The sequence below is a fragment of the Melanotaenia boesemani genome, chromosome 3 (assembly GCF_017639745.1).
Source record: "Melanotaenia boesemani isolate fMelBoe1 chromosome 3, fMelBoe1.pri, whole genome shotgun sequence".
Lineage (NCBI taxonomy): Eukaryota > Metazoa > Chordata > Actinopteri > Atheriniformes > Melanotaeniidae > Melanotaenia > Melanotaenia boesemani.
The window spans coordinates 12,245,372-12,269,041 of record NC_055684.1 but is presented as its reverse complement, the minus strand read 5'-3'; the positions used below and the strand labels follow the sequence as shown (position 1 = coordinate 12,269,041).

The window sequence follows — 23,670 nt, the reverse complement described above, 5'->3', positions numbered from 1 at the left end:
TGTTTGTTGTATGTTCAGCTGTGTGTTTAAATCCACATACAGTGATTGAGTCAGTTTTTGTCATTTACATTAATCCTTAAGGGATTTTGTCTAAGTTAACATAATTCTTCTGCTCTCTGCTTGAAGGGCTGTGATCCAGTCTGTCAAGTAAATGCTAATATGTAGTGAACAAAAGCGGCTAATATAGTTCACTGCATATTTATAAATATAATTTCAGTCATGGGAGACTTTTGAAAAAGTCAGACTCAGGCAGGGTTTATTTTTGTTTTTTCATCTAACCCTGTGATCGTACACTGTAAAGTGTGGAGGAGCCATGCTGAATGCTGCACCGATTAGGGTAACAAATTTTGGTGGAGGTATAGTGATCGTGTGGGGCAGAAACTCCCTCAATGGAAAAATAAGACTTGTCATTGGAGTCAATCTTTTTAATAGTTGCAAACCACATACCTGTGCTGCTAATCCGAATAGATTTTATTTTCAAATGTGGCTTCATTTAGATGGGAAATAAACCAGCTTTCCAATAGTTGAAGATATATTCTCAACAAAGAAATAATTCACCAAATACTAATTTCTTTACTTTTTGTGCTAAGTTTATAGTGTATATAAACTCATACATACTCATGTCTTTGTCTTTCTTGGTTGACCTGTAGTTTTCTCTTATAAAAGCTTTTGAACTGGCTCCCCGATAGCTATCTGGGAACAACCAACAGCTTTGGTCAAAATTTGTGTTGAACTACCTTCTTAAAGGAGTTTGATGATCTTTTCTCTTAATGTCTGCAAGCTTTCACTTAACTGCAGATTTTAGTGCAGTTTTTAGGTCTACGTGAATTTGTTTAATTTACACAATTTTCTGTTTTTTTTTTTATGTTTTGCTTTTTTTAAAATTTATTCTAGTCAGTTTTCCTATTTTCTAGAAGCGGTTTCTCCTCCTGGCCAGCAGGTGGCGGAGACGTTTTCTCACGTGATTTCCTAACATCCAATTATTGACAAATCAGCGCTTCCTGGTTACTGTAAATTCAGCTAACAGTTAGCTAGTTAATTCTGCTGTCGTCGATGCTCGTCCTGCTCTTAGCGGGGCTCCGACTCGGTGCCACTGTCACCGATACCACATTTCAGACGGGCGTTTAAATCAGACCTTCACCGTTAATCTTCTACGATGTCTTTTCGGGAGAAACCATCCCCCGGCAGGCTGCTGCTGGACGACACCGTGCCCCTGACGGCAGTTATCGAAGCCAGCCAGAACCTTCAGTCCCACACGGTGAGTGCTTTCTGGATATTAACTCAGAGCAGTCTCTTGGCTTAACCTTTGTCAGTAATGTTTCTCTTTCTCACATACACATGCTTCGGTGCTTCCGTGTCCTAAATCTTAAAAGTTTTGAGAAGGGGCGTTTTTACGTTCCTAGTTCAATTATCGGACACGGTTTCTTTCCCCTCGTTTTCTTTAGCTCACTGTTTAATTATAAAACTCCTCTGACTACTAATCAGTGTAGCCGTGAAAACGCAACCATAGCCCCTGAGAGTGAGATGATATATTTTCTTTTTATTTTATCACGTGATGGAACTAATTAATCAGACATAGCACTTAGCTCTATTACCGGACATCTGACCCTGGTTCTGTGTTGCTGCCACGGATTAACTAATATCCCAAAAGCTATTCAGCGCTCAGGAAACTGCTGATTTTACGAGGTCTGTAAAAGAGCATTGACACCGATTGGCTCACACCCAGAATCCCCCTATAAGCCCCGAGTATCGGTGTTTCATCACTGTAAAAACCTTTATCAGCTGTGAGCGATTCTGCTTTAGGTTCAATGTCTTTTTGATCAATTAAAATGTTTGCAAATAAGGTTGCAATTGACAACACAATGTGTGGTTGTATAGTGTTTAAAATGATGATTTTCAGGATATAATCACTCCAATAAATTCTCAATGTTGAGATTTAATTGAAAATAAGTAATGCTTTATTATGTTAATTATTCTGCTAAAGGGAAGAATAATAATTGAATATGTATTATCTATGGTTTCCTTTGTATAGTAGATTTGGTGTTAACGTATCAACAAACGGTTTAAGTGTTACAGGAGGCATGAAGCCGGATCTTCTGTCCGATAATGGACGCATGCTGCTGTTTGTTGTTGACAGTCCGGCTGGGGGAATCAGCTGAGCTAGCCAGTTAGCTTAGCGTGCGCGTGTGAACGTTGCTGGGAAAAAACTGGGAATGCACGCGCAATAACATCAAGAGATAGAATAATAAAATCGGACAGATTATTGAATAAAATATGTTGGTATTTTAGTTTTCTTTTTACCTTATTTGTAAGTAAATAGAATTAAGTTCTTGTAATTTTCAAAACAGTTCCTTTCAAAAGATTTCCACAATTTCCCAACTTAAGTTTCAGGATGGTTGTGTTATCCTTTGTTTCGGGAATGGAAGCCTATTTATCATTTCCCTTAAATCACAATTTGTAAACCAGTAATGGAAGGACAGATGGCGAAATGGCTTCAACTACTGTCACGTGTGTTTATCATAAGGTATTATGTATTAAAGGTATAATGTCATGTGGGCATAGACGGTGGAAAAATCATTACAGCCTATTTAAAAAGTTTCATCACAAAACTTGATGTATTCAACCTCTTCCAATGTTTTGTACTGATACCTTACTTAAATGATACCACATTTCAGATCTGTACCTTTCACAGTCTAACTTGTTTAGATAATTTACATAACAAATTACATGTGGCAAGAGATTACTGTTCAACTAAAACCTGAACCAGAAGCAGAAGGATGAAATTTTACAGAGAAGTGGAAAAGTCCCATCCAAAACAATTTAACATCCCAGAGGAGGCAAAAAGTGAAACTGAATTTAAGAAAAAAAACAGTAACATTAATAATTAAAGCTGCTATTTAATGACTTGCTGTGTAGTTAAGTTCTCAATGAGAGATCATTTTACAGCAGGAAATGATTTCAGCTGTATTGCATCAATTTGCATAAATGACCACAGAATTACAACAGGAACCTAAAAGTCTGAAAGCAAGAATTAGAGTGTAACAGCGGTGAGAGGATACGACTAACAGAAAATGGTGATTCTTGTTTTCATAAGTGTATCCATTATTCCAGTCAGTTGTGCAAATGTGTGATTCAGAGGCTTTTGTGGTGGAGATCTGGGAAAAGGAAGGCATGAACAGACAGATCCTCACCTGAGCTTTGTCATCTTTAATAAGTTTTTAAGAAATTAAACCACAAGCATGTCTGAGGAGTGTATAAGCCTCTTTGCTTGAGGTTCAGCTGGGGTGTAATGCTGCTCTTGCACTGAATCCATCACTAATAGCAAAACAGGTTATTCATCCTTTTTAAGGTTCTTCTCAGATTTATAATATCCATTAATCCAGTGTTGCAGAGCTACCAGTGGTCCACTTAATGTTTCATTTAGCTGTTGAGTTTCCATTAACATTTAACATTGGTGACGTTGATGGAAAAGTGGAAAGGTTTTCTGGTGTTCTGTATTTCTGTTATAACCCAAGTCTCACATTTTATTTAGTTTTTAAAAGAAAATAATGAGGTAAATACTTATTTTATAAGAAGTTAAGTTAACTAAATTTGTATTTGAACATTAGATTGAACATTTCATGTTGGCACAAACTGCTTGTTGGTACAAAATATATCAAATCAGCTGAGTTAAGTAAAGTTATATGAGCTATACATAAGAAAAATGTCAATTTGTTTAAAAGTTTACTTCTTAAAGTGAATTCACATGCACATCAAAGAGTTGGTTGGCCTTTCTCATACAACAAAAACAAGTTACTGCTTTCGTCTGCTTTATATATGCTCCAGAAATTAGTGTGATCATTGATGTTATCATTTTAATTGTTTTTCACCTCTGACAAAGAGTGAATTGATTTTAAAATTGGTGACTTTTACATAATCTGATGTGAAGCTAAACACAACCAGAAAAATCAGAAGTGGTGGTGTAATTCACACATTTGGATACAAAGGACTCCTGATGCTGTTCATTGACTTCAGTTCAGCATTTGACACGGTCATCCTTCACAAACCGAGGCAGCTGGGACTCAACATTTCATTGTGCTACTGGATGCTGGACTTCCTGACAGGGAGACTGTAAGGGTTGGCACCAACACATCCCGCACCATCCTTATGAACACAGGGGCCCCTCAGGGATGTGTTCTGAGTCCCCTCCTCTTCATCATGCTGATCTATGACTGCACACAAATACATAGCTCTAATCCTCTTGTCAAGTTTGCAGATGACCCGACTGTTGGGTCTCATCAGCAACAGGGATGAGTCAAACTAGTCTACAGCAGACGCTTTTCCAAAGCGACTTACATCTGGGAGTAAGAAGAACACAAGGACAAATTAAACAGGAGGGGACATCATAATGAAGTGGTAGTCAGACTGCTGGCTGACTACCATGATGTACAGCGATATCCATCATGTACAGATGTACAGTCTACCATTATGAAGTACAGGAGCGAAACTACAGGAGCAAGATGAGCGTCCTGGCCGTGTGGTGCAGTGACAACAATCTCTTTTTGATGTGGAGGAGATTGTTGTGGACTTTAGGAGAGAGCACACCCAGCATGCTCCTAACCATCAATAGAGAGGGGGTACAGCATTGAGTTTCTAAGTGTACATCTTATCTCTCCTGGACCAATAACACTGCATCCCTGGCCAAGAAAGCCCAACAGCGACTCTACTTCCTCCGCAAGCTGAGAAGACCCAGAGCCCGGTCCACATCCTGAGATCTTTTTATGGCCCTTTTCCGCTAGTACCCATGTAGCCCTACCTCAATTCAGCCAACACTACATCGGGGTTTTAAAGATGGTGGGGTTGGCAGTCGCTCTCATGATTCATCCCATGACGTCAAGTTCTGGCAAATAGTGGCCTGCTATCTCGACACGTCACTATTTTCCAATAACCCCTGGCTGCGGATTGCAGAACGGAGCAGCCGTTGTTAAAAAAAAAAAAAAAAAAGAACAGTTATTTCCTATATGTAACTTACACTTCTCACCAAAACTTAGGGATCCTCAGCTTTTGTATGTGAGAATGAACCTATAAACCACTACCACTAGTACCTTCAGAGGTGAATTTAGTTGGACCTCTAAACTTTTGGATGCACACATACAACTGTTCAGTGTTTCAGTTGTTATTCTACATCATGAAGTTCTCAACAAGATGATTAACCACAAATCCAAAAGAAGTGTCTGAACTATGAATGGAGCACTAAGTGTTCTGGTTCAATGGCAGCTTTTATCTGAACAGTCCTCTTCATCATACTGTTTACATTTAGACATCATCAGACCAAGACTACGCCTAACGCATGACTAGTTATTTTATGTCGTGGTTTGCCCGATGCTTTTGCTTATATAAATTGTTTAAGGTGAATGAATCACCATCACATGATTCTACTTAAATGTCCTACATTCATGATATTATATCAATGTAGCATCAACTTTTTACATTTCTGTAAATTTAAACTGACGGTTCAACATCCCTAACTTTGTGTGAGAAGTATATATTATTAGTAAGTAAAGGATTTAAGTTGATCTTAAAACACAGCTTGTTTTTTAACATGTCCAATCATAAATATTTAATAATCAGATTGGAATTTAAATGTGATCATTAAAGGCTTAAAAACATCTTCTCAGCTTTTCCTGGTTAGCTTCTTGTATGATATACAGCCTCTGCTCTTGTTTCCATCATCAGTTGGTTTATCTTTGTTCTATATAAAATACAAAGGAGAAAAAAACTACAAAAGGCAAAAAAGCAAATTTTTGTCCTCTGGTTGGTTTAAGAAGGAAATATATTTTACAGCTGTGGATCACAATTTTTAGTAGTGTTATACATTGAATTTACAAATCCTTCACTAGTCAGTGGATTTTAGAAGTGTACTTAATAACAAGTTTTATATGTCATTTAAATTTATATTTGTTAGTCAGACAAATGTTCTGCACCTTGATTCAATCATAAAAACTAATAGCACAATATGTCACTTACACCTTTCTTTTGGAACTGAGAACATTTTCCTCTGCTGTCGTCTTTATAAACAATGTGCTCGTAAGAGAGAATAACCCAAAAGTCAATGGTTAAGTTGTTGTGCTTCAAGATATGATTACAGCTGTGGAATACGTCCTCAGAGATTTTTGATAACAACTTCCTCCACAGCTCACAGCCTGCCGAACAGTCAAGTCATACTCAGTAAATATGAACCTGTATGAAAGCAGGACTTCACTAAGTGGAAAAACATTCATTACTTTTACTATTACGATACAAACACTGTTAAGAATGTAGACTGTTACATTTCTTTTGGAAATGGTCAAAAAGAAAAACAAAACAGGTGGCAAAATACTTATTTCCACCTCTGTATATGTAGTGCATACTGCATTTATTAGTAGCTTTAAATAGCAGTTACAGACCCTCCCATCTTCCCTGGACCCCTTCCAGTTTGCATATCGGTTCAACCGCTCGACTGACTATGCTTTCTCCACTGCCCTCCACACAGCGCTCAGATTTAGATACAAAAGACTTTTACATCAGAATTCTGTTCATAGACTTCAGTTCAGCATTCAACACAATCAATCCTCAACAGCTCATTCTGAAACTGGACCAGCTGGGAATTAACACTGTGCAACTGGCTGCTGGACTCCTGACTGGGAGCCCACAGGCAGTTCGGGTTGCCAGAAACACATCCAGCGTCACCACTCTGAACACGGGGGCCTCTCAAGGATGCATGCTGAGCCCCCAACTCTTCACTCTGCTGACCCACGACTACACACCATCACACAGCTCCAACCTCTTTATCAAGTTTGCAGATGACATGACTGTGTGAACACGACAAAAATGAAGGAGATTGTTGTGGACTTCAGGAGAAGGAGCCCCCAGGTTGCACCTCTGACCATCAATGGTGCTACGGTGGAGAGAGTGAGCAGCACCAAGTTCCTGGGTGTGCATGTCACAGAGGACCTCTCCTGGATCATCAACACCTCATCACTGGCCAAGAAAGCCAACCAGCGCCTCTACTTCCTCCGCAAACTGAGGAAAGCTAGAGCCCCGGCCCCCATCGTGTGCACCTTCTACAGAGGTATCATTGACAGCGTCCTGACCAGCGGCATCACCGTGTGGTACGGCACCTGTTCCACGTCCTGCAGGAAGACCCTCCAATGTATCATAAGTGCAGCAGAGACGATCGTCAGTGCCTCTTTCTCCCCTCCCTGCAAGACATCTACACCTCTTGCCTCACCCGTAAAGCCCTCTGCATCGTGAGAGACCCCACCCATCCGTCACACAGCTTCTTCAGCCTGCTGCCATCAGGAAGGAGACTGCAGAGCCTGCAGTCCAGGACCAGCAGACTGAGGGACAGCTTCGTCCACCAGGCTGTCAGGATGCTGGACTCTCTCCCTGCTCTGCCACCCTTCCACACACACGCACACACAGACACACACCCTGGACTCTGACACCCCCATCAACACTTGAACTTTTTACACCCTCAGGTTGACACCCACAGGAACAAGCACACAGCCACTTTAATCACTTTAACCAGACCATAAGCTAACTCAATCTCTTTTTTTTTTGCACTATAACCATAAACATATATTGCACTGGCTGTAATTTGCCTTGTGTATTTATTATAGTGTTTTCTTTACTTAGTTTGTTTTGCTTATTGGCTTACATTCTTGTATTTGATGCATCAAGGTTTGAGAGTGATGTATCTTGATAAGGAGATGTGGAAAAGATGAACCTCAGGCAAAAATGTCTCTGGACGCTGACTTGAATAATAAAAAGAAGTTTATTACAAAAGTTCAGACATCAAAACAGATTTCTGCAGTAAAATCTGGAGGCCCCAAAACCAGAACGAAGACCCAAAGACCTGATGTAAAGTTCTGTCTTATATATGGTTTAAACAAAGAGAATTCCTCAGTCCTGTATCCTCCAATCATAGAGTTTGTATATAGGATGTTCGTGTGCGTAGAAGACATGTTCGTGTGTGAATCCAGTCTATAGGACAGAGAACCTTATATGGTAAATCTTGAGTGTGTATCATAAAATGCTATGCTTAGATCCCTCAAGAGAACCATATTTTCAATTCTCTGTCCTGTACATGCTGCAGAATTGACAATAAAACTGACTTTGACAATGCATGGTCTCTACAGAGAAACATAAAATTGGACAGAGAAACACAGTGTCAAAGGACTAGAGACATTGCTTTTATATTTGAAGCTTATATGGATGAGATTGATCATTTAAAGCCAGCTAGCAGAACATACTAAAACCTTGTAAAGTCAAACTCTCTTTAGCAAACATTGCAGGAGAAACAGCGTTTTACTTAAAAAAAATGTCAGAATGATGTTAAGAGACACAGAACGTCCCCGTTTAGGGTATATTTATATTACCTTCGCTCGTTCCAATCCATTTTCTGTGATTTTTTCTCTGTTTACAACCGGGGGATGCTGCTCAAATGTAGACAAGGAAGGAAAGAGAAGAACAATCCAATCGAAACGGTTTGAGGGCGGAGTCAGACATCCAACCCCACCCAGTATTCAACACCGCCCCATTCTGCGTTCCCCAGCCAGGACCCACTCCTATTTTTGGCCCCGTTCCCCGTCTTCGGAACTCCGACGGAGTAGGTCCTACAAATTGATCTAATCGCCCCTGGAAAATCCTGATAGGAACACCTACAAATCGGTGTCAGTCTGGGCTAAGTGGATACTAGTGGGAAAGGGCCATTATAGGGGCACGACTAGAGCATCTGGACCTGCACCACCGTGTGGTACGGAGCCTGCACGGTGTCCTGCCGGAAAACCCTCTAGCCCGTTGTGTGAGCAGCTAAGAGGATCATTGGTGTTTCCCCTGCCTTCAGAGCATAACACCTGTCTGAACTGCAAGGCCCTCCGCATTGCTGATAATCCCACCCACCCATCTCACAGCTTCATCAGGAAGGAAGAATGTGGAGTCTTTGGTCCAGAACCAGCAGACTGAAGTGCAGCTTCATCCATCAGGCGTCTGGAAGCTGAACTCTCTCACTACTCTGCCCCCCTCGCCTTCCTGCCCTCTGCCCTTGACTTAAATAGTTGATTATGTCTTATGTAGAGGTCCATCATATAATAATCCAGATGATTGCCGTAATTATGCTGTTGCAGGTTAGGTTTATAGTAGCTACCGTGACAAACTCGTGTAAAGTTTGTGTTTTTTTGGAAGTGTAATTTTGTAAAATGTCCTGTTTTCATGGTAAGATTGTCTCTATTCTGCAGGAGTACATCATCCGAGTCCAGAGGGGTGTTTCTTCAGATGACAGCTGGCAGGTAAATGCACCAATCATCAGAGAAGACTCACTAATCACAGCAGAAATATTGATCTTTGAGAACAGGGAATAAAAGGTGACTTAACGCAGTGCTCCATGGATCTGGTTAATGACAGCAGTTAAATTTATTCTCTATTTCTTCTCATAACTTTGACAGTATTCTCAAGTCTAGAGTTTTTAATCAAACAAAACGCACACAAAAATCCTAGGTGTTATTTAATCTGGTGGCTCCACAAGATCAGCAGCTGTTGTGTTCATTGATGTTCGAATAGTCTTCTTTCACACTGAGCTTTAAGCTGTCTCCGTTTCAGCACAGCACACTGGCACCAGTGTGTTTTTATAATCTGCTATATGAATAAAGTAGACTGGATTGGACCGAAAGAACTTTAATATATATTTAAGCGTGTTCATTGAATAGTTCATAGTTCAACTATTCATATGAATAGTTAAAAATTAATAAAATAAAATCGAATCAACCTACCTGCATAAATATATAATGTAGCACACTAATATAGGCAGTTTACACTGTTGAGACATCCAACCTTCATAAGTTTATTTACAGTTTAATTTTTGAACACCAGTGACTTTATTTATTAAGACCATACCTAAAGATCTTCAGTTAGTATAAAGATCAATAATCCACATGTATGTGGCACAGAGCAACAGATATAGCTATAAATTTAGCACATTTTGACAAAACAACCGCCTCTTCTTTGAAAAGAGGTGAACTTCTCATCACTGTGTTTGTGTGTCACAGGTGATTCGTCGCTACAGTGACTTTGATATTCTCAACAGCAGTTTGATGGTGAGTTTTACATGTTTCAGTCATAAATCACACTAAACTAAAAATTGTGCATTAACAGGTTTTAAACTTTCACAAACAGCAGAGCAACAGTGATATATATTCAGGTGCCAACCTTCATCTGATGGTCCACATTTCTACACACACTTGGTTTTGTCTTTGCCAGTTTCCTTCCTGGTTGAGCTTTTCTCAGGAAGGTTAAGTTTCCTGGTAGAGCTCAACGGTGAGTGACGGGTTATTGCTTCACCCTCAAGGCTTTGCTGTTTCAGTTTCCCAGAAGCCTTGGCTGCTCCTGTGAGAGGTCGGGGATCATCTGTTCGCCGTTGAGTGGTTTATTTTATTTGGACCAGATTCTGAAGTCATGCTGTCTTAATCTGAACTCTGTGTTCTAGAAGATGTTGTGTCCTCCGTCTCCATTTCCTCATCATTCACGGTGTTTCAATATGTAGAAAGAACAAAACCAGCAAATATTAGTTTTAACTAACAGACGTGCTGAAGTTGAGCCATGTTCAGTATCTCAGTCAACAAACAAGTCAGTCTGCTAAAAATATTGAAAGTATTTGACCTCATAGAGGAACACAGCATCAGCAGCATCTATTGTTAAGGCCTGGATCCCAGAATGAATAGCTAAGGCAGGAAGTCATAATAAAACAACCAGGGAGTCCTTAATGACACCATGTGTGCCCCTCCCTTAGGGAAAATGTTGAGATATCTTAGATTATCAGTGAAACTTGGCCTGTTGAAAAAATGTCCCCAGGTCAGTAAGATTTTATCTTGAATATCTTTATGAGCAGTTGTCATCCATGTTTACGCTATTAATCTGATGCAACATCCAATCAATAAAAATGCATCATGTAAACAGCTGATACGATCAGCCTCAATCGGAAAGAATTTTCAATCCGATCGAGGGGTGGTTTAAACCATTTCATGATCGGATCAGCAGGAAAATATAAACATGTAAACACTCATTCTGATCGTGTTGTGGTGGATGTTGTTTCTGTGGAGTTATGTGAGTTAAGGATGAGAATATACAGGTACTTGCTTTTAACCCTCACATTCGCATAGGGAGCTGGCTCTGTCTTGTTTTCAAAAAAATTCTGTAATTTTTTTACAGCTAACGTGCTGCATTATTATATGTTCTATTATTATCAACACAGGTTAATATTTTACAAGTATAAACACCACAATGATAAGTTCACTGATAGAGGTGGGACAAAGTTATAAAGGCCTGTATATACTCCATAAGAAAAGAGATATTTGTTCTCTCCTGTAACTGAGGGAAAGGAATGGCTTATTTAAAGATTTTATGGCTTTATGGGCGTTTTGTTGAGCAGTAGCTGGACAAGAAAGGGAGAGAGAGGGGGTGACATAATGCAGTGTAATCCAGGCCAAGATTCGAACCTGGGCCAGCTGTGTTGAGGAGCTGTAGTTGGCTGTCTGATTATCGAAAAATTTGGCACAACACCTGGCCTCCTGTGACTGCTTCAGAATGAGGGAGAAATGTAAAGCTGGATTTATACTCTCATGGCGTCTACAGCCATAGGCTGTAGGCGTAGGTCTTTCAGACCTAACATGCACCCCTGCTATGCAGCTTGGTTACACAGAAGTTCTCCCTTGTAATTGGTCACTTTGTAACATGTTTCTGGTATTTGTGCGGTAACCACAGAAAAGAAACTGCAACATGACGCCGTAACCCAAGAGCACATTTCACCAGCATCAACTACGCCGGCCCTACCATACGCACACGCCGCACGAGTATAAATCCAGCTTCAGAACAATACCTGCTTTCACGTCCGTCTCCATAAGTCTCTAATTTTAACTGAAAAAGTTGCTTATGGAAGCCGAGCAGTTGTGCTCTCACGTTTTTTTTTAATACCGTTTTCTCGTGATAATGGGATAATTTATCTTATCTCAAGAAAGCAAAATTTGTTTTTCAAGATAAGTTTTCCAAATGCAGTCAAAGGAGGCAGAATCCTATCTCAGCTATTCCTAGTCCATCACAGGACCAACACAGAGACAAACATTCAATCAGACTCACACTCACTCCTAGCGAGAATTTAGAGACTCAAATCAGCCTAACAAGCATGTCTTTGGACTGTGGGAGGAAGCTGGAAGCGAGTCCACTCATACACAAGGAAAACATAGAAATTCCCTACGAGGGGACTGGCCTTCAAGATGGACCAGGGCTTAAACAACTTCCTCTTCTCTACCTCCACCTTCCCTTCTATCCGACTTTATTTCTATCAAGCCTGACAAAGGCTGAAATTGTGATTTGGCTAACAATTACGTTTTACCAATAACTTATTCACAGAATTGTACATATACATGCCATGACTTCTAGCCCCTCCCCAGCTGTCACAGGTGTAACACAGTAACCACTAACTTTTGAGCCTACCTTAATCATCTCATCTTGAGAAAACAAACTTAGTTTACTCAAGGTAATGAGAGAAATTATGCCTTTATCACATGATAACTATTTTAAAAAAAGAAAAATAATCAAGCATGGCCGCTCTCAGCTTTCGTAGTCACTTGATTTGTCACTACTCGCTTCTTTGAAACAGATTTGCTACAGGGTCTGAATATTCACTAAATCTAGTGACAGAGTTACTAATTTGGCAACACTGGCCGCATCAGTGGTGGAAGGTCTGCTTCCAGTAATTGTTCGGATTCGCTTTCGGATGCAGCAGAGGTCGGTTCCAGTGAGGACTTTCCAAGTCACAACAAGAGTTCAGATCAACTCCAGTGAAGTTGTATATTTTACTGTTACATTAAATTTCAAGATTAAAATATTCAAACAAAAGTTGTCCTCTAGTTTTAGTGTTACTCGAAAGTCATAAGTTTATTTTAAAAGTCTAGCAGGAAACGGCTGAATCAGGAAGACTGAATTTAAACTTGCTGGTGCAAGCTCAAATCAAATCTTGCTAAATAGTCAGTTTTAAGGGAGAAAATGTAAATGTTAATACATTTGATTTTTGTTCCACTGTCCAAACTATAGCACAGTACTCTGCAAAAGGACTTTAGTATTACAACCATCTCAGTTCTCCAGATCAGTCGCAGTTTGTGTAGAAATCTGATGTTTTTCTGGTAGTTTTAAATTCCTGTGTACACTTTAAGTGAAAGTTACCTCTTAACATTGCAGCAGTGTTTAGCCACATGACATATAATCTGAGGCTATTTAAGATGTAGAAAATCTGCTCATAATTGTTGCACAACGGTTTGTGATCAGAATTTAAACCCCAGGTTATAAAATAAGGTCAGGTTTTTATGTACCAAAATGCTCAAATCTAGTTGTAGTAGAGTGCTGCAATACTCTTAGCATGTTGTGTTTGGCATGTGACACTGTGTTGCATCAGGCTGCAGTGGATTGTTACTGTGTGGTACGTTGACCCTTTTAGAATCGTCTTTTAATCGTGATAACAGGAAGGTGGCAGTTTTTCTGCTGAGGTTTTGCCTGCTTGTTTCCTTTTTGGGGTCTCACTTTGACCCCCAACATCCCCATTAGTCTCTGATCAGCAGAAAAGTGAGAGTCCTGCAGACTGTGTCGGTTTGCTTTTATCTTTATTTATATGCGTTATTGTGGAATGGTAAGTATTATCAAACAAAACCAGAGAAAAATAAGTTTTTTGTGTTGATTTTAAAAGAACACGCTATATGAACATGTTTCCATCTCTTCAGGTGTGTGGTGTCAGCTTACTTCTCCCTCCAAAGAAGCTCATTGGAAACATGGACAGAGAATTCATAGCAGAGAGACAGAGAGGGTTGCAGACCTATCTGGACTCCATTACCCAGCATCCCTTGCTCTCCACTTCTCTGACTGTCAAGAAATTCCTGGACCCCAACAACTACTCTGCCAATTACACAGGTTTTTACAAACATTTTACTGAACTTTATTTCTATTTTTCCCTCGAAAGTTGCATTTTTTCAACTGAAAGTGCAGTAAATACTTATGATTTTTATTCTTTTCACAAACAAAATCATGTTTTGTTATTCTAAATAAATACAATACATGATTAAAGCAGTGTTTTTGTTATATAATATGTAGCTTTATGTATATTATGCATATATAACAAAAGCAAGTATACAATGGGAGCCAATAGTGTGCACTCTTTTGCATGTGAAACCCAGCTACCTTTTTTTCCTGAAATAAACACTAGGCACTCTTTAAATTTGACTTTTTTTAAAGGTCACTTATAGCATACCATCTCTTTCTGTGTCTGTCAGAGATCGCTCTGCAGCAGGTCTCCATGTTCTTCAGGTCAGACCCAAAGTGGGAAGTTCTCGAGCCTCTAAGAGACATGGGTAAGATTCACCAACTCCTCATGTGGGGCTGCACCTTGCGCTAATGCTAAATGCTAGCACTGACAAAAAAGCTACTGTTGTAGTCTCTGTTCAGGGAAATCACAGTGCAAACAGCAGCAAATGGGAAAGTACGGGATCAGAAACTATAAAACATTATTATTATAATTATTTATTATTATTAGGTATAAAATCATAAAAAAAGTTTAGTTTCTACAATGTGTAGAATAGCACATTATATAATTATTATAGTTAAAGTGAGTGCTTACACTAGCCTGGTAACAGTGCACTTTAACAGGGAATCATATCTAAAGGAAATCCTCTTAACAACATTCCTCTATACAGAATGTGAAGTTAACGTCCTGATTTGTTCTGTTTAGACTCTGTTGTATTCTGGTTTTCCCTGAGACTGTGTTTCGGATCCCACTGTTAAACTGTCTGCAGGCTTGTTTTTTTTCTTTTCTTTTCCTGTGAATTATTAGATTTTTGTTTGTTTTCTTTGCTTTTACTTTAATGCTCGTTATTATTTCATAATGCCAGACATTCTCTAAACAGATTCACAGTAAAAAAATAAAAATAAAGACCTCAAAATGAATCTGTGTAACTCCTAACTGCAAAACAGTTTAGCCTTTAACAACAACTTGTAGTTGATATACACTAAAGCTGCATCAGTCTTGACAGTCGGCATTACTGAACTGAAATTACTCAACTATATTCTACATTACTTAAAACAAACAACCAGGTAAATTAAAGTGAAAGTATGAAAATCCCTGCATTTCTTGTTAATATGATTTAGTAAAAATGGCTTAACTTGCTGATGAAATGAACATCTTTTGTAAGATTAAGACTATGCCAAAAGGCAAACAGTAAATCTTGAATAATCTACGTTTTTATCTTGGCCAAGTTTCAAATATGTTGATTGTTTTTCAGGTTGGAGGATCAGGAAGAAATATTTTCTAATCAAAAACAAAGAACAGCCCAAAGAGAGGCATCTATTGAGCTGGGTGAGTAAAACCATACAATACATGTGAGACTTGAGTCAGTAAGTCCAAAAGATATGCACAAAAAAGTGTAGCTGTGTGTTTTAAACAGGGGGGAGTTTTTTGTTGGTTTTTTTTTTTTCCTTCTTTGTTGTGGTGGACGAAAACGGAAAAATTTTAAAAAGTCCCTTTAAAGCAAGTACTTAACTTCACTTTAAGGATTATATGAAGTTGAGTGATTTTTGTAAAAGTGACTAGACTCACATGTTTATCCTGACTAGGCGACAATATGAAACCCATCAAACCACGACAGCTACTGCCTCACAGCTGATTGAAACATCTGTGTGTGTGTGTGTGTGTGTGTGTGTGTGTGTGTGTGTAGGTGGATCTTGGTCCTGATAAGTTCCTGTCAGACAAAGATCTCCAGACGGCCATGAAACTGCTAACCAGCCTCTCTGTACGTATTCACTGTCTTGCTGTTCTTTGTATTTGAAAGATAAATATTTTATTAATTTTGTACATGCAGCTCAGTCCTGAGTTACTCTCACCATTATCAGGAGAGACTGAAATGAAAGCCTGTCTACGTATCTAAAAGTTACAGAAACTCTTGTGAGGCCCGGTCACTCAAAAACACACAGAACCTTTCAGGTGAAGTAATCAGGAATGTGTTCTTTAGTGTTGTTTTGCTCTGCAGAAGAGAGACTAGTACGACAGCATGCCGTGACACTGATCAGATGTTTGTAGGTCCCTGAAGGAAGGGTACAAACAAAAGTCTCTGTCCCTGTGAGATTCCTGTCTGATGCTGATAACAATGATCCCAAAGAGTCTGCTTTTAGGTTCCTCATTCATTTGTGAACAGAAAACTTGTCAGCAGTTTGTGCTTGAAAAAACAAAAAGCTAAATCCTACTGAACCTCACTGACTCTGACTTCATGCCACACATCACACAGAGTGTATAATACAGCCGACAGACAACTATCTAATCATAATCTCCTCCTCTTCCACAGACTCCATATCTCTGTCCGTTGTTGTTCTCCAGCACCAGCGAGTCTTCAGCTCTGCTCATCCGACCGTTCAGTGAGAAAGGCTCTCTGAGAGACCACATCTGTAAGGTACAGTGTCTGTGTTTCAGAGTTTCATACAAGCCATCAGGTGGTCAAGCAGCATCTTGTCCCCAACCTTAACCCAACCACCTGATCCACCATAAAGATCTGAACCTTCTTTTAAAGGAAAGAGACATTTTGCATGTAACAGTGCGATTAATCGCAATATGTCATGTGATTAATTGCGATTAAAAATTTTAATCTTTGCTCAGCACTATACATACATACATACATACACACACACATATATATATATATATATATATATATATATATATATATATATATATATATATATATATATATATATAAATAAAATACCTATATAAATCTTTTTATTTATTAAAATGCATTTCTCCCCTTTTCTTTAAAGAAAGGCACCAAAATAATTTTCCTTCTGTGTCAGCATTGTAGACATCAGCTGTGCAGAGATAATGAAGGCACAGAATAAAACACCATGGGTGTCCTCTTTCTTCACAGAAAAGAGGCTGAATGGTATCTCTTCATTTAAAATGAGAACGTTTCCACAGTGTCCTACAACACAAGGGAAAGTTTCACTACATTGTTGTGAAACATCCTTTTTTTCTTCTTCCTCTTTCAATCAAGGCCAGGATGGTGTTTTTTTTTTTTTTTTTTTTGATGGCATGTTTTTATGTGGGTCATAGCAAGTTTTTCAGTTTGGTTGCTCACTCTAACCCGCACCTTTTCCTTTAAAGAGATTTTAAAGCTATATAAAAGCACATTCAAGTATCACACAGGAACCAAATCACACTCAGGAAGTCAAGAAACAAACAACAACAAAGCAGAAAACTGAGCTCTGGGCACCATAAAAAGAGATGATAAATATTGGTTTTCCTTTACTATAACATTTGTTGGACAGTTTATCAGGTCCAACTTGCTAGTATTGGGTTAGATCCCCCTTTTACCTCCAGAACTTCTTTAATTCTTGATGTTATAGATTCAACAAGGTGTTGAAAACATTCCTCAGAGATTGGGTTCCTTGTTGACTTGACAGCATCACACAGTTGCTGCAGATTTGTTGGTCACACATCCATGATGAGAATCTCCCGTTCCACCACATCCCAAAGCTGCTCTATTGAGATCTGGTGACTGTGGAGGCCATGGGAGTGCAGTGAACTCATTGTCATGTTTATGAAACCAGTTGGAGATGATCTGAGTGTTGTGTGCATTATCCTGCTGGAAGTAGCCATCAGAAGATGCTACACTGTGGTTATAAGAGGATGGACATGGTCAGCAGCAATACTCAGGTAGGCTGTGGTGGTTTAAAACATGTCATGTTGGTACTAAGGGGCCCAAATTGTGCCAAGAAAATATCCTCCACACCATTACACCAGCAGCAGCCAGAACTGTTGATACAAAGCAGGATGGATCCATGTTTATGTTGATTCCACCAAAGTCTGAGCCTACCATCTGAATGTTGCATCTGCTATGGAGACTCATCAGACCAGGAAGTGTTTTTTCCATCTTCTATTGTCCAGTGTTGGTGAGTCTGTGTGAATTTTAGCCTCAGTTTCCTGTTCTTAGCTGACAGGAGGCACCCGGTGGGGTCTTCTGCTGCTGTAGTCCATCTGTTTCAAGGTCGGACGTGTTATGTGTTCAGAGATGCTAGGAGATGGAGAGGAGATGCCATTTTCTGTAAACCCTAGAGAGATGGTTGTGTGTGAAAATCCCAGTAGATCAGCAGTTTCTGAAATACTCAGACCAACAACCATGCCAAGTTCAAAGTCACTTAAATCCTCTTTCTTCCTCATTTTGATGCTTAGTTTAAACGTCAGCCAGTCGTCTTCACCATGTCTGTATGACTAAATGCACTGAATTGCTATTGATTTGATACTTGTATTAACAAACAGTTGGATGGGTGAACCTGAATAAGTGGGCTGCAGATTTTTCATTCTGGTTAAATCTAAGACATTGTGCTGGTTGAATTATTTCCCTGTTCTCTTCCAAAAATATTATGAAAAGTATGAAAAATCTCTTTCATGTTCAGGTGAAGCCCAGAGAGGGTTACTTGAAGAAATACTGTAACCCGAAGAAGAGTCAGGGTCTAGAGCTGGCGCAGATCAAACTGTACGGCCGTCAGATCCTGGAGGTATTCACACACTCCTGGTTTATTGATCCTCACGCCAAAGCCAATCCATAACTGTAACCCTGTTACTATACTTTGTGCTCTTGTTCAGGGACTCAAGCTCCTCCATGACAGCGGCATATTTTTTGGTCACCTACATACATCTAATGTCATTATGGACGATGGTGTGTGTCGACTGGTGGATGTGGAGAACGGCATGCTGGGAGTTCCCTCTGTGCTGCGATCAGCTTTTACCCGACTCAGGAAGATCAACGTATGTGAACTGGATCAAATTAGCTCAGATTAGCTGAGCCTGACTAAAACATGAATCAACAGAAACATAGTTTTATGTAGACACTATTCCTCTGATGTTCTTTTCATATTTTATCATTTAACAGTTTTGTGACACAAACTGAGTGTTTTTGTGTTTGTCTGCAGACCACAGAGAGCATTGACGTGTTCTGCTTCGGACATTTACTGTACGAGATAACATACGGCCGGCCACCAGACAGCGTCCCCATCGATCAGTACCCCACCGTCCCTTACACAGCTGTGGGTCTGTATATGCACAAGCACACTCCTGACAAACACACTCCTGACATCCATTAGTGTGTACATCACAGTTCCTCCAGATGTGAACAATGTCCATGCAGTTTGATTCTCTCTGTGTTCATACTGTGTGTTTGTGTTTGTTCAGTGTCAGTGCTGCAGTCCATTCTCTCCACAGAAGCCTGCAAGAGTGGCATGCCAACAGTGTCGGCGCTCATCCAGACCCCGTGAGTTCACTGCGTTTATCTCCAATGACCCACCCATACACTCATTTAAACATTAGAGTTTAAGCTGTTGCTGGTTTAACAACCAGAAGCCTGCACTCAGCATATCCAGAATATTTTCTGGTTATCTGCCTTAACTAACCTTAATAATGGAAATCTTGTTGCCATGCTGGTTCTGAACTCAGTAAATCTACCCCAGTTTTCTGACCCTGGGTATGTTCATATTAATATGAAATATCTTTCATTTTCCTGTATTTCTCGTGGGCTGAAAAACGATGTTTCTTTTAACTGCAGCTAAAAAAAAAGTCAAAGCTGAGAAAGCAATAAAAAAATGCATAAACTCATCAATATTGCTGCCACATCATTGAAGCACAAGTAGATGTAATGTAAATGTGCTTCTGGTATTTTTTAAGGAAAGATGGGAAAGCTTCAGGTTTTTTTTTTTTTTAGGGTTGTCAAGTAATTAAAAATTTTAATCAGATTAATCACAGCTTACAAATGAATTAATCACAATTAATCATGATTAATCATCATTCATGACTATGCCTAAAATCTGGGCCACAGATAAAAACTTGAACATTGCAGATCGATAAGTATTTAAACAACCATAATGTTGAAAGTTAGAAACAACCTAAATGTGTGCTACAGGGACAAGTTTCTTGTGGTTTGAAGCGGTGAGAAGGCGTTATACGGCAAAGATTGCATTAATTGGCGATAATCCATAAATGTCGGCTAAAGAGAGGACCTGGCACCTTACCTCCTTCTTGACATTTTTGCATATCCAGTCTGTGGTGTGAGCGCCTTTTATTGAGGCTCAGTTTAGAAATTTTAAGTCTTTGGAGGCTCATGTACAGTTTACAAACTCTAGTCAGTCAACCTGATATATTATGGCAAACACTCTTATATGGATTATTGAGAGAATTTTTATTAATTTTATTAAGAGAATTTTCAGGCTTTATTCACAGACACAGTGATAAAAATAGCTCTAAAAAAAAAACCCTCGTTCAGGCTGGGTTACATCCAGTTTCTCAGAATAGCTCAGTTGACTGCTGTTCGGGTCCCATTTATGCATCGCACAACGTTTGAATTAGCCTTCCTTAGTCTGCTTGCTTGCTTGCTTTGTCGACTGGTTAAAAACATGCAGAGGAACCTGCTGTTAATTTTCTTGGCTACAGAACAAAATAAGCACACAATTGTCTCACTAAGTGAAATGTTCACACTTACCAGAATGAAAATGCCTTGAGCACATTTTCAACCAGCTTGGGATAGAAAAATTTATCTCTGTGAGTCTCACAGCGGATATCCACGCCATCCGCCTCCACCTTGTTACTTCAGACACAAGACTTCCTTGATTTTTATTTTTTTTTTCTCGCATGTAGGAAAAGAATAAAACGACAGTCCGGTTGCTATTTTTTCCCCTGTTGATCGTGTGCATTGTAACCCACTATGCAACAAGTTCTCCCCATGTCAATCACGGCGCCTCATGAGTAGCCTCCAACAATGGCTGTTTTTTCTGTCAGTCACCGCAGGGCTAGAGTCATGACGTAACTTTCCCATGCCCTACAGAGCTAACCAGCTTGTTTCATGTTGCCTCTAGAGACCTCCATGTCTCGCCGTCATAAATGACGGTGCTGTGCATGTGTTAAAAATTTTAAAGACAACTATGTAAATTAGTCGCATTATTTTTGACAGCCTTGGTTTTTTTTTATATCAAAGGAGAAACTGGCTTTTTAAATGTTCTGCATAAAAAAATACAAAGAGATAAGTAATTCAGACAAGTCAATGGGGTTATAGTATAAAATCCATTTTAGAATAATAATGCATTAGTAAATTTATATAGCACCTTTCACTGGTATAGAACCACAAAGGGCTTCACAGAACAATACAAATTAAATAAAAAGAGCAGTGAATGAATGCTCATGGGGTGGTGTTTTTAAATGTGTGGATCTCTGATGTTGATATATATCTTCATCAGTTGCCATGGTGACACCAAATTTGTGACACTATAAAGCCAGATTGAACCTGAACTTTTCTGTTTAAGATACAAATTCTGCTTCATTGTACAGCTCAGCAATGAGCCAGTCTAATTTAACCCCCCCAAAAGTTGCCAGGTCAAGATGAAATCAGAAATTGGAAACTTGCTGGAAATAGGCCATTATCTTATTTGGGTTTCTTTGTTATTTTGCTGAGTTCCATCTCATTTTTTGCAGGCTCTTCAACGACGTCCAGCTCAAACACTCAGAAAAACTTCAGATCAAGGTGAGAGATTCAGCTTGATGTTATCCCAATGCTATGTCCAACAAGAGGGATGAAGGACAATGTCAAATAAGTGAACCCTCCTCTTCTCCAGGTTCCCAGCAGGTTGAAGGAGGCACTGAGGATAGCGAAGGAGAGTCTGGAGAAGAGGCTGCATGAGGAGCAAAGACTGGTGGGTCATTATCATGTACATTTTGAGGAGGATCCAAAATGTTTTGTTTTTCGGGGGGGATTTTTTTAAACTTTGAAAAAAAAAATCCAAATTGAGTCAAATTGCACACCCTGTTGAAAGATTTGTAGATTTTTATCTTTCCTGAGTTGTGTTTTGTTGGTTGTAAACTGCAAATCACAATGTGGCCTGAAAAGGGGGATAATGTTTTGCATTGATGTCTGATTGTAGCTCCACCAGCACCGAAGACTGACCCGAGCTCAGTCTCACTACGGCTCAGAGGAGGAGAGGAAGAGGAGGAAGATTCTAGCGAGGAAGGTCCGCAGCAAACACACAGCATGACACACCAACAACCACGGCTCAGATCAAACTGTCTCAAAGACATGTTGCTCTTTTGCATCTGTTAAACACATCATGAAGGGGTCAGACTTCAACTGTACAAACTATGAAAGAGTTTTTGTCTTTTCAGAAGTCCAGACAGTCAACTTATGAAAATGAAGAAGACGTCTCTGTCAGAAACAACAATAATTCTGGTAGGTAGAGATCTGGAGAAATCTCCACACATCTGAGCAAAAGCAACAACATTATGCTGTGCTTAAAGCTAATCCTGCACTTTGAAGTCAGGGTTGTGTTAGTAGCAGAGAGGCTTAGGTCTCCCTTACTCCTTTTTAACCACAAAACTTTCTATGTTGGTTCAGGGTTGGTCTTAAACTGGTTTTAAACTGGTTCTATACTAAACCAGCTTAGAACTAAATTGCTTTTCTTCAATCAGACCTCTTAGAGCTACGTCTTTACATTTCTTTAAACATATCCCAGTACAAATTTCAACCTCCCTCTCATTGTACTGAATTCCTGTGCGGGACAACAGTCCAGAGTGTTTATCTTCAAAGATCACAGGGTTTGTCTCATTTTCCTGCAAACTGTCTTAATTTTGCCAATTTAGATTATACATACAGTTTTAAACAAGCGTTTGTAAGCAATTTTCCAAATACTGCACACTATTTAGAAATTATGTTGTAAACTAGATTTATACATCTTGTTTCAAAAGAGATGTATAAACACCAAATAAACTGATATTAAAACCTCTAATTTGCTGTTTTTAAATTATTTATTTTTTTTCTCGTCTCTTAAACTAAGCAAACTGGTTGCTACACTGACTCTGAATTTGACAGTGGTGAAAACATTTTCGTTTGTCTGGTTTGTCTCCTTAACCTACATCAGAGTGTCTGTGCCAGTATCACAAGTTTTTCTGGGTTGGAGCGTCTGGTCGTTATAACAGAAAAAACTGGTGCTAAGGGTGCAGTCATACCAGCCTTCTTGATTCGAATCCTACTTCGTTTGCTTGGAAAGTCCGCTTCATTTGGGGAATTATGAAATAAGCAAATGAACAGATTCAGATGAGAGAAGCAGACTGGGTCTGCCTACAACTGCAAATCTTGGTCCGCTTCAAGTGGACTAAATACAGAATGAGGAATACAAAGCCAAGTGCAACCAAAAATATGTGCTTGTGGGATGATAGGCGGATCTTGTCAGGACGTATGGTTCACAGTCAGACTTGGAAGAATTTGATCTGATATTAAATTGTTTATTATGTTGATTAATGTGTGATTTTCTGTCCTCCTGTAGGATCTGGAGCCAGTTCACCTCCCACGTGCCCCTCTTCCCCCACCCCTCCATCTACTACAGGTACACCTGCCCGTCTTTTTGTCTTTTCAGCTGTGTGTTTTCCCATCTTTCCTCCTGTGTGTCTCTCTTTTTGTCTGTCTGCCCATCTTTTTGTCTGGGAGAGTATTGGACAGGCCCTGCAGCACCTCTTTGTGGTGAGAACTTTCCTTGCATGTGCTGTACCTCAGCACAGTGTTTGCGTCAATAACACACTCATCTTTAACCCTGAATTTC

At 39.5% G+C, this 23,670-nt stretch overlaps 1 protein-coding gene across 3 annotated transcripts in view; it reads left to right on the top strand.

Moving 5' to 3' along the window:
* The first annotated feature begins 947 nt into the window (after nt 1-947).
* pxk (PX domain containing serine/threonine kinase) overlaps nt 948-23,670 on the top strand; it is a 30,396-nt gene continuing 7,673 nt past the window's right edge. For 2 of the 3 annotated variants that reach the window (XM_041980115.1, XM_041980117.1), the window contains exons 1-17: nt 948-1,258; nt 9,258-9,308; nt 10,065-10,112; nt 13,785-13,971; nt 14,331-14,408; nt 15,336-15,409; nt 15,768-15,842; nt 16,392-16,496; nt 18,496-18,597; nt 18,686-18,847; nt 19,012-19,129; nt 19,271-19,349; nt 21,557-21,605; nt 21,697-21,774; nt 22,003-22,089; nt 22,241-22,304; nt 23,398-23,457. In XM_041980115.1, coding sequence (XP_041836049.1) covers nt 1,157-1,258; nt 9,258-9,308; nt 10,065-10,112; nt 13,785-13,971; nt 14,331-14,408; nt 15,336-15,409; nt 15,768-15,842; nt 16,392-16,496; nt 18,496-18,597; nt 18,686-18,847; nt 19,012-19,129; nt 19,271-19,349; nt 21,557-21,605; nt 21,697-21,774; nt 22,003-22,089; nt 22,241-22,304; nt 23,398-23,457 — 1,519 coding nt within the window. In that variant the 5' untranslated portion in view covers nt 948-1,156. Of the gene's footprint in view, nt 1,259-9,082; nt 9,147-9,257; nt 9,309-10,064; nt 10,113-13,784; nt 13,972-14,330; nt 14,409-15,335; nt 15,410-15,767; nt 15,843-16,391; nt 16,497-18,495; nt 18,598-18,685; nt 18,848-19,011; nt 19,130-19,270; nt 19,350-21,556; nt 21,606-21,696; nt 21,775-22,002; nt 22,090-22,240; nt 22,305-23,397; nt 23,458-23,670 lie in introns of those variants that run through there. The other variant, XM_041980116.1, reaches the window with a different exon arrangement.